Source organism: Megalobrama amblycephala, linkage group LG4 (genome assembly GCF_018812025.1).
Source record: "Megalobrama amblycephala isolate DHTTF-2021 linkage group LG4, ASM1881202v1, whole genome shotgun sequence".
NCBI classification, from domain to species: domain Eukaryota; kingdom Metazoa; phylum Chordata; class Actinopteri; order Cypriniformes; family Xenocyprididae; genus Megalobrama; species Megalobrama amblycephala.
Genome location: NC_063047.1, coordinates 10,953,710 through 10,965,199, shown reverse-complemented (window position 1 = coordinate 10,965,199; position 11,490 = coordinate 10,953,710). Strand labels below are relative to the sequence as shown.

Below are 11,490 nucleotides of genomic sequence, written 5' to 3'. Positions count from 1 at the left end.
TGATGTCACTGCTCTCTTTGAATGAGCAATGTCCAAAGGGAGTGTAGTCAAATGGGAGTGTAGTCAAATGGGTGTGACAAGACATATTCACATAACCGCTCTCCCCAGTCACATGCTCCAGTGCAGGTGCATGATTCTACAACTCATCTGCTGAAACGAAGTGCTTGCCATTATTTGTGACAATCGGCTACTTAACGTGAGGTAAGCACATATAATATGAAATTTGGATTTGGTTTTACTATGTTATTTTACTTGTGTAGTTTAAATGCCCACAGGTTTTTTTTTTTTTTTTTTTTTTTTTTAAAGCAAAATCCTTAAAGGAATGTTTTTTTCTTCTAAAGTTATTGTCATCAGGATTTTACTTTGAAGCAACATGTTATGTGTTTCGAAGAATTAAATAGGAATGGTCTCAAATACTTTACCAGAGGCTCATCAGAAATCCTACACAGTGACCATGTTGATTTCACCTTAAACATTTGAGCGTTGTTGAACTATATGATTAAAAGCAAATATAGCTCATTTCCTGTCATTTTACACCAGTTAAGTACAATGGTTTGTTTTATTTGTGAGATGTATGGAATAATGAATTTTTTGTTTACCTTTTATTAGAACCCTTTTGCCATTTACTGAGTTCAACATGTCCCAGCCTTATTCTAGCCCAGCGGCTGTGCCACCTGGTTTGGAGTACCTTTCACAGGTGAGCATGACATTTGGAAGACAGTAAGACCAAAAAGTGTTGGACTATAATTACAGCGAGTAATATAGCATTTGAGATGGGGGGGAAATGTACAATAGAATAAATGCTTCCTCTCCTGCTCTTACAGATTGACCAGATATTAGTCCATCAAAACATTGAGCTCCTTGAAGGTAAAGTATCTAAAACATTATAAAGAAACATAAGTTATAAAACATTTTTGTCATTTTTCTTTTTTTATGATTATATTTTATATACTATACACTACTGTTCAAATGTTTGGGGTCGGTAAGTCTCTAATGCGTAATACTGCTGCATTTATTGGGTCAAAAATACAGTAAAAACAGCAATATTGTAAAATATTACAATTTAAAATAACTCTTTTCTATTTGAATATATTTTAAAATGTTATTTATTCCTGTGATGGCAAAGCTGAATTTTCAGCATCATTACTCCAGTCTTCAGTGTCACATGATCCTTCAGAAATCATTTCTTATTATTATCAATGTTGTGCTGCTTAATATTATTGTGTAAACTTTTTTTCTTTTTTTCTCAAGGATTTGTTGTTAAATAGACCCCAAACATTTGAACAGTAGTGTACTGCAAGGATGCATTCAATTGATCGAAAGTGAGAGCAACGATTTCTGTTTCTACCAGAATATTATAATGATTTCTAATGGATCATGTGACACTGAAGAATGGTGCAATGATGCTGAAAATTCAGCTGTGCCATCACAGAAATAAATTACATTTTTATTTATATATACTATGTATTGTATTTGATAGATAGACAGACAGACACTTCACATAGAGACTTCTTTCAAAAACATAACAAATCTTACCGTCTGAACTTTTGAACGTATTATATACCTATTTGTTTTTGGACACTGTTATCACTAAATAAATAAAGTCAAAATGCTAATGAACAAATTCTTTTTTTTTTTCCAGCCATTATTGGCTTTGAGACTAATAATCAGTATGAGATTAAGAACAGCCTGGGCCAAAAGATCTTCCATGCTAAAGAAAACACTGACTGCTGCACACGGAATATCTGTGGTCCTCTGAGGAGCTTTGATCTGCAGATAACAGATAATTTTGACCAGGAAGTGATTCACTTAATCAGGCCTTACCGCTGCATGTCCTGCTGTTGCCCTTGTTGTCTTCAAGAGGTAATAACTGAAATTCTGTGTTTTCAGACCTTTGGATTTGACAAGTGCAAAATGTACTATATGTATATATATAAATATAACCCCTTCTCCAATACTTTTTCCTGTGTGGATGTGCCATTGACTGAAGATGGAGGTGCAGTCTCCACCAGGGAATACAATAGGCTACATCAAGCAAGACTGGCATGTGTTTAGGCCCATGTTCTCCATCTATGACATGTCCAAAACAAAGGTGCTGTCCATCGAGGGGCCAGCGTGTGCTGTCAGCTGCTGTGGGGATGTGGATTTTGATGTATGTGTTCATGTGTGATTTTGTCAGTTTATTGTCTTTCTATGCGTGTATATCATTGTTTGTGAAACGCTGAAACACAGTATCTGGTGGATGATTATTTTGGGATTTCACATTTGTTTAGTGTAAATTTTCATGTTTAGTTTTTTACAAATAATAATAATAAAAAAATTGAATAGTTTGACCAAAGGTCCTGTGCTTTTGTCTGTCCTCTGGTGCAGGTTACCGGTAAGGACGGGCATCCAATTGGTCGTATCAGTAAACAGTGGACTGGCCTGATCAAAGAGTCACTGACTGATTCAGATAATTTTGGAATTAACTTTCCCATGGACCTGGATGTGAGGATGAAAGCAGTTCTGCTGGGAGCATGTTTCCTTATAGTGAGATATGACATACAATATTCATTCATCCACCAATATATTCCCATTACTTTCTTTATATGGCCATTCATACATTTAATTTTATTGATTCTCTGTGTTGTCCTGCAGGACTTCATGTTCTTTGAGGCGACTGGTGACTCAGGACAGCGATGCAGTGTGTTTGGCTAATAGGGAGTGGGGGAAAGATTGAGGTTCTTGATGAAACTTCTCTGGTATATTCATGTGTAGTATCACTAGTTACAACTTGTATGTACTTCTTTGTTCTAAAGTCAGGAAAATCACTATAAAAGAATTTTAATCCAAACCGGATATAGATAAACTTGTTTTTAGTGATGATTTTCCCTTTCTTTAAAAGTAAATAATTAAATAAAGGATTTCCTACTGAAATCTCCTTGCTCTCTAATGAAAATGTTTCCATGACCACACCTTTGAAACATGTCATGCATCACTAGTTGTATGATAACAGTTTTTTTGTTTTTGTTTTTACTGTTTTTCGTGGAAAGAAGTTGTCTTAAACAAACTGACATTTGCCTTATCATTCTTATCACACATCTCAGTAATAATCACACTGGATTTTAAAAGGGACATATAGTTTATCGTTGCTCATTATGATTATTCATTTCTGGTCATAGTTCACAGCTACAGTGCATGAGTAAGGCTTTTTCCATTGCCAGTGTACTAAAAATATGCAATTACCTCACTTGCCAATATAAAGATAATAATAATAATATGTTATATATATATATATATATAGCGCCTTTCAAGGACACTTTACAAAATAGTCAAATAATACAGAAGTATAAGCAAAGAATGACTATCAGGACAAACAGTAAACATATAGCATGGCAGATAATAACAGTGTTGATACAGCAGAAGTAAACCCATCAGTTGCAAAACAATATGAATAAATGAGTTTTATGTTCTGCCTTAAAGGTCTGTAGTGAAGAGACAGCACAGCTTATTCTTGAACTTAGGGCCCATAATACTGAACACCCTACCATCAACAGCAGACAGTTAGAACTTGGGTAAAACATATTTCAGAACCATAAACATAATCATAACACTCCCAGATTCCGAACAATTAGTGAAGGCCTAACCAGGACATCAATATTAATGGAGATGTCATTGTGGGAAGAGCCAAGCGATTTTGGGCCAACTAGCAGAATTTCAGTTTTTAAGTTTTTAGTTTTTAATAATAATTGATAATAATTCATCCTATTAGGGATACATAATTGTAGGATTCAACCAGAATCCTCATAGGCCTCCAGAATTATAGAAGATTTGAATCTATAACAACCTTAAAGGGATAGTTGTCACTGTTTACTCCCCCTCAAGTTGTTCCAAATCTGTATGAGTTTCTTTCTTCTGCTGAGCACAAAAGAAGATATTTTGAAGAATGCTGATAACCAGATAGTGACTTCCATATAAGGAAAAAAAAATACCATGGAATCAATGGCTACGGTCAACTGTCTGTCATTTAATTTTTGGGTGAACTATTCCTTTAATAGCTCAAAATTGTAGTAGACATCATACATCAAAGGGAAAAATGGTCACTTGAGAGGAAAAATTAAACAATTTCAATGATACTCATGATGGAGAATGACGTTTTTAAAACTGAGGTGCTGTGTATCAATCAAAGAACATAATAATATTACCTTTTTATTTAATATTCAATCCTCATCACATATGTGTGAATATTTTCATTTATATACTAGTTCCTTGTTAATATTATACACATACTAGGTCCCTGTTAATATGTTTTCACTATGTGTGGGGGCATTTGAGAGGCTTAATGGTGACTCATTTCTGAGAGAAATATTTGAAAATATTTTAATAGTTTGAAGAAATACTTAAAATATCATTATTGCATCCGCATCCTATTTTATTGGACAATAATATTGAAAAAAAATATTTTTTTGGATGTATTTTATCTACGAAGAACCCAGAGCCGTTAAATCTGGAAGAACCTTCTTTTACTGTCTATGTGAAGAACCTATCGCGTCTATGATCGCGAGCACCGACGTGACGTCATAGAAACGCGGCGGAAGAAGAGTGTTTTCGCTCTAAAGAAGCGCCAGCTCTCATTGAATGAGCCAAAATTTAAAGTAGCCTTTATTTTCTCTTTCATTTTCTATCCTCGCAAAGCTTAGTTATCCGCTTTTTACCTTGGCGGACAAGGCCTAAGCTTTTGGCTTGAGGTTACGGTTAAACGGTGAGTAATCGGTGGTGCCGACACCCCACATTTTGTGCATCGCGACACCGGAGGCCGAACAGTGTTTATTTGTGATCGGTGCTTGGATTTGCCCGCTGGAATGATGCGTTAAATGACCAATGCGAGTAGAGCTCTTCTTTATTTAAAACTCGCAATATACATATATATTTAAAAAATATCAGACTGGTGTATTAGCGAGCCTAGAAAGCCCTTTTTACTTCAATTTTCTCCACATAATTCAGATTTAAAGAGTAGAACAAAGCGCATCGTGCACGAGTTTATCCCCGCAGCTCAATGCGCGGACACTGACAGTTGCATGGACAAATACATCCTAAAACGTGTTAGTTTTAATTTAAATACCATTTAAAAGTAAAGTATTATACGTAAACGTTTAAATGAATACAATGTGCTAACATCAATAGCGTTTCCTCTTATTTTTTAAAGAGATGTCAGTGTCAGTTCAGTGCCCTTTTTGCACAAGTATATTATATACCAGGGACCCTTAGCCAGACTCTTAGACAACCCACGGTAACCCAGTGTTTTAACTTTGTTTTTAACTTTTAAACTTTTTTTCTCGGCATCACTTCTTAATAACTTTCAATAAAAGTTACTGACATAGCTACATAAGAAAATATTAACAGTTGTTTAGTTAGATAGTTAGTTATACATAGTTTTTTTTTCTTATAATTTCAAAGGCTCCTCTCCAAAAGTTTAATTGTCCTACAATTAAACATATTTTCAAGGAAGTACTGATTAAAAGTGCAAAATTAGAACTATTTGTTAGTAGTAATATTATTAGTGTTATTTAAGCACACACACACACACACACACACACACACACACACGTGTGTGTGTGTGTGTGTGTGTGTGTGTGTGTGTGTATATATATATATATATATGTCCACATGAAATGAAAATTGAGCTTATTAACTTTTTACTGTACATTCTTGTTGTGAACAAATAACTTAAACTTCCACAGAAAAAATTGGTCCCCTAAAATCAACCCCTGCCCTTTTTTTCTTTTCTTTCAATCTTATGTATTACTTTGAAGTATGTCACAACACTAAAGTAAAGTTGGTTGCAACTATTGGTTCATGTGGACTTTAAAAAAAGGCTACTAGTTCAATGTTGAGACCTGTTTTTTTTTTTGGCCATTCAGTTTGGCCATCTGGATTATTGCTAATTGTTAGTATCAGGAGTTTATGCAGAAAGTACAAGTTAAAATGCACAAAAATGATCTTGCGGTGTTAATGCTCTTATCTCAATGACAGCTAGAGTTGTATTCATGTTTCGTGTCATTGAATGTGCTGAATGTGTTCTAATTTTTGCATTTACTCTTTTGTCGGTTCTCTGCTCTGAGAGTGACGTGTTCTCTTTCATGCATTAGTGAGGAGGCAGGCTGGCGCAGGTCGTAGGTTGCTCCTGGATCATGAGAGACAGTGGCAGCAGCCTGGCTCAAACACACTGGTCCAATGAGCTGACGCTGACCGCAGGGCAGGAGGGCGCTGGGGGTGGGGGTGCCATTGGAGGTGGCCATTTAATGAACCCGGCTATGGCCCAACATGCCCCGAGTCCAGCCCACTTCAAACTGGGCCGCCGAGAGGAGGACGTCAGGATGTGGGGTGCAGAATATACTGTCCCTGAGGTAGAAGAAGAGGAAGATGAGGAGGACAATGTGGAGATGGAGAGTGAAGAGGATCTGGTGGAAAAGAAAGCCGAGGGTGGTTTCCAGTGTAATGATAAAGGTAACAACGAGGAGTGGGGCTCGCCAGAGCACTCGCAGCTAGTGGAAATGGATGTCAGTGTTACAGGTGACTTTACACACTGCTTGGCCCAGAGTAGGCCCAGTCCACTTAAAGAGAGAAAGCTAGCCCGGTTGCGGTATCGGGGTCAAAGGTGTGTAAGCACGCGCTACCGTTTGGCTCAGCAATGGAGAACTTGGCGCCAACGAGCCAAATGGGCAGGAACTATGGGCTACAGGAGAGTACGCAGATTTCACAGACGCCGGCTCTCTGGCAATCGAACTTTCCAGAGACTGCCTGGCAGTTCATTGTTAAACAGAGACCCAGAAAGACATTTGGGGAAAGCAGAGGAGAGAGGAGCTGATTTAACTGGTGAGTATAAACTCTTGTTGACATCTGTATTATAATTTCTTTTTTGTCTTTTTAAAAAGAATTGCTACAATTAATTGTTTGGCATATAATACCTGACTAATTTTAAATATGTTGAAGTGCATAATGTGATAATATTGTGTTTGGTGTGTAATGTAATGTAAAGAAAGAAAGAAAGAAAGCAGTTAAGTAAGTGCTCACGGATGAGATGAGTTTTCAGTTGCTTGAATGTTGTCAGGGAGTCAGCTGTCCGGATAGAGCAAAGAATCGCACACAAAAATGTTCTGGAGAGTGATTTTGTGCCTCTCTGCGATGGTAACATGAGGCACATTGAATGGATGAAATTGCATATTATTGTAATACTGAGATCATGAAAGAAACTGGCAAGGACTTGGGACAGCATTCCTGTTTGTGACTAAAGTGCACAGTACATCTGTTCCATTAGCTTTCTTCTGTACTTCTTTACCATTTGATCTCTTAGACTCCTGTAGCACAAATGGTGTTCTGAAAAGAAGGGATGGTATCCATGGAGCAGCCATGGGGGACAGGGAGGGACAGGCCTCCCCTGCTAATGTCCAGTCTCAACGGGAAAAGTCCTCCCCACAGAATCAGCTTAGCAGTGAACACATTTCTTGTGTACAAGGTACAAAATCTCTTTTCCCAAATATGGAACAGGATGTAGTATTTAATATTATATCATCCTATGGTTGTTCCTCTCTCACTCCTCCTCCTCTTCAGGTATTCTGGATGAGTTTCTCCAGCAGTATGGCAGTTTGATTCCCATCCACGTAGATGAGGTGGTGGAGAAGCTTCAGGAGCTCTTCAGCGAGAGTTTCTCAAGTCCTCACAGGTCAGAGGTGGCTCATACCAGTCATAAGGCTTATTGAATCTTGATATTTAAAAAGCCAAACAGATAAAAGAATTGAGTGTGAAGTCTCAGTTTGTACTATTTTAATTTGTGCCTGTTAACAGGAAGGTAATGGTGCAACATTTAATGCAGTCCTACCAGCGCATGTCCGGAAGTGCAGTGATGCGGGGGTTTCGTGTAAATTACAAACGTCATGTCCTCACCATGGATGATCTGAGCACACTCTATGGCCAGAACTGGCTCAACGATCAGGTGAGCATCTTGGCTAACAACATTATTTTGAAAATGAATAACTACACTTAGGGCTGGGCGATATATCGCATGCGATTTTCACGCGCATTTCGTCAGTAAAGCGGTAATCAGGGAACCGGCTTTACTGACGAAATGCGCGTGACAATTGCATGCGATACATCGCCCAGCCCTAACTACGCTGCCATTCAAAAGTTTGGGATTGGTAAGAATTTTTAAATTGTTTTTGAAAAATGTCTCTTATGCTCACCAAGGCTGCATTTATTTAGTCAAAAATACAGTAAAAACAGTAATACTGTGAAATATTTTTGCTTATTTTGTTATATTTTGTTTTAATATATTTTACATTATTCCTGTGATGGCAAAGCGGAATTTTCAGCATCATTACTCCAGTATTCAGTGTCACATGATCCTTCAGAAATCATTCTAATATATTGATTTGATGCTCAAAAAACATTTCTTATTATTATCAATGTGCTACTTAATATTTTTGTGGAAACTGTAAGACATTTTTCAGGATTCTTTTGATGAAGGGAAAGTTAAAAAGAACAGCATTTATTTGAAATAGAAATCTTATGTAACATTATAAATGTCTTTACAGTTACTTTTGATCAATTTGTTGCATCCTTGCTGAAAAAAAAAAAAATCTAAATTAATTTCTAACTGACCCCAAAAACTTGTTTGCATGGAATATTTGAAAATGTATCACCTGAATGTATTTTCTATCTTATGTTTAGTTGAAATGGTTTATATAATGTAAATTTTATGGATGATATTGACCTTTTTTGCCATGTAAATAGCCATGATGCTAACATGGCGTAAAAACTTAATAAACAAACAAACTAACTGACCCCAAACATTTAAATGGTAATACATGACGAATGGGTATACTGGTCATGTTGTGTAAAAGACATTATAGGGAGATGGTTTGAGTGTGTTTTATGATAATTTAACATATTTCCGATTCATCAACATTACAAGAAGGGTAAGAGACGTGTGTATACACCTGTTTTGAATTCACTGGAAATTTTGTGTTAATAGTGAATGAGATCCAATATTTTTATTAAATTTAAAATGTAACTCTTTCAATAATTTTGTAACTACAATGGCACCGTCTTTTGCATCAGTTTGTCCGAGTTGTATAGAGAAGATATTAGATGAATGGGGGGCCCTTGTACTGGGATTGTGCTGAGTTAGCTCTCTCTTACGTCTGTAACTCACTCCGTCACCCAGGTCATGAACATGTATGGGGATTTGGTCATGGACGCTGCCCCTGAAAAGGTAGTCTAAACACACACGCACATGCACTCCTTTACACATACGAGCACAACAAGAGAATATGACTCATGACAAAGCCATTAAATGATTATGAAAACAGTATGTGAATTAGGTTTTTCATCATTTGCTCTCTCAGTCTCACCATGCCTTTTTTAAATTTGCAGGTCCACTTTTTCAACAGCTTCTTTTATGACAAACTTCGGACGAAAGGTTACGACGGGGTCAAACGGTGGACCAAAAATGTCAGTACTGGAGAGTGATGGAGAAAGATTTTGTGCCTGTCTTTCACAGCTCTTTTACTAATACTTGCACATTTTCGGACTGCACAGTTAAGAAGATAAATTGCTAATAGATAATTCACCATTATTACCTGCATTATTAAGTTAATATAGTTATCCACCTATTTTTAGCGTAATGGCAGACGATTTTTGGCTTGAATGTGCACAGCTTCCAGTGTCAGTCGCTTCCAGTTATTTTAGCTTTAACCAAAACAGTCTGATATGATGCTCTATGTTGCAAACTGGTACTTATCATATTATTTCAAATTAATTATTTTAATCATAAACACACTAGTTTGTAGTGCAAATAGTTTTATTGTTCACTTTGTTACTCTTCTAGTTATTTACATATAGGAGCTAATGAATTGGAAATCTTGCTCATTCACGGCAAAAAGCTTACTTCCACATTGAAAAATATGGTGGATGGATATAACATAATTATTGTAGTACTACATGTTTATTTCACTGTTATTTATTTCACTGTTAAATCGGCTCTTTAGGTTGATATTTTCCAGAAGAAGTTCTTATTGATCCCTATTCACCTGGAAGTGCACTGGTCATTAGTGTGTGTGAATGTTCCTCAGCGTAGCATCACATACTTCGATTCCCAGAGGACCCTCAACCGTCGATGCCCCAAAGTAGGCGTTATTTGTTCTATTGATGCAATTTTAATGGCTACATTCCTTGTACCAATGCTTATCGTGTCCACTAAAAGTTTTTTTTTTTTGTTTTTTGTTTTTTTTTGCAGCACATTGCCAAATACCTGCAAGCAGAGGCAATCAAGAGAGAACAGAAGGAGTTTTACACAGGGTGGAAAGGCTTTTTCAAAATGGTATGGTGAAATAGGAATTTGACGTGTGTGTGTGTGTGTGTGTGCGTGTGTGTGTGTTAAAATTGTGTGTTTAGAATAGATTGGAAAGGCCAGTTTGTGTACGTGTTGTTGACTCTTCTATCTTTGGAATGTTCTAGAATGTGGCAAGGCAGAACAATGACAGTGATTGTGGAGCTTTTGTCCTTCAGGTTAGCGGGTTTTTTTTTCCCCCCAGTTATTTTAACACTTGATTTTGTACATAGCACTGGTGCTGTAAGTATACCAAAACCTTCACTGGTGTCTTTTACTCACGTGTTCACTCTTCTTATCGTTGTACTCCAGTACTGTAAGTGCCTGGCCCTGGAACAGCCTTTCAGCTTTGGTCAGCAGGATATGCCCAAGCTACGGAGACAAATGTACAAAGAACTGTGTCACTGTAAACTGTCTCTGTGAGACCGTGGAAGGGCAAGGAAGATCCATGACATCTTACACTATTATATAAGCTCCAAGTCCAGACAGCATTTAGGCGGGAGACGTGCAAACGTTTTAAACCCTCTTTTCGTTAAATGACTTTGTATTTTGACTTGGTGAATGCCATACTCTGTTTGGCCCAGTTGTTTGTTTGTTCAGATCAAGATGCAAGAGGAGTTGTTTTTTTAGAAAAATGGAGGAAGAGTTGACCTCAGTGAACTGTTCATTAGGTGCCGCCATTTTGTTGGCAATTTCATTTTTTATTTTTGTGTTCTTGATGTCAGTAACTTGTATGCTAAAAGGTAATACCATTGACTGGTGAGGGAGGACACTTGCAGACATTTTAAAAATGTAATGCAATATTCATATACTGAGAGTCGTTATGGACCACAACACTATATGAGGATTTTTGTTTGTTCAATATTGTTTGTCTGTTATGTATCTGTGCGATTTAAGATGCAGACTTATGGAGATGGAAAAAAGAGCAGCTGTAAATTAAACTGTTTTATATCTTTTGAGATGCATACATTGTTGTAAGATGTACTAATAAAAACTTAAGAAAATAACTGAGCATCATCAATTTGTGTGTTCGTCGATATGTTACAGCATTGTATTTTTTTTTTTTTTTTTTTTTTTTGCCACAGCAAGAACCACCATATGCATCACTTATCCATAACAGATTT

General features: G+C 36.8%; 2 protein-coding genes across 3 annotated transcripts; both read left to right on the top strand.

The window, feature by feature from the left end:
• Positions 1-53: 53 nt before the first annotated feature.
• On the top strand, positions 54-2,916 carry plscr3a (phospholipid scramblase 3a). The gene is made up of 7 exons (XM_048187472.1): positions 54-201; positions 610-697; positions 825-867; positions 1,643-1,863; positions 1,991-2,152; positions 2,371-2,529; positions 2,638-2,916. The coding sequence occupies exons 2-7, from the start codon at positions 638-640 to the stop codon at positions 2,695-2,697; spliced, it is 705 nt and encodes a 234-aa protein (XP_048043429.1). The 5' UTR covers positions 54-201; positions 610-637; the 3' UTR covers positions 2,698-2,916.
• A 1,625-nt stretch (positions 2,917-4,541) lies between these two features.
• senp3a (SUMO specific peptidase 3a) lies at positions 4,542-11,373 on the top strand. 2 transcript variants are annotated; one of them, XM_048187456.1, is made up of 11 exons: positions 4,542-4,741; positions 6,129-6,855; positions 7,334-7,495; positions 7,591-7,702; positions 7,825-7,972; positions 9,203-9,250; positions 9,412-9,489; positions 10,026-10,163; positions 10,274-10,357; positions 10,495-10,545; positions 10,679-11,373. In XM_048187456.1, exons 2-11 carry the CDS (start codon positions 6,171-6,173, stop codon positions 10,787-10,789), a joined length of 1,617 nt encoding a protein of 538 aa, XP_048043413.1. In that variant the 5' UTR covers positions 4,542-4,741; positions 6,129-6,170; the 3' UTR covers positions 10,790-11,373. The 2 variants fall into 2 exon arrangements, with proteins under 2 accessions (XP_048043413.1, XP_048043414.1); XM_048187457.1 differs by lacking the exon at positions 4,542-4,741 and adding an exon at positions 4,778-4,862.
• Positions 11,374-11,490: the final 117 nt, after the last annotated feature.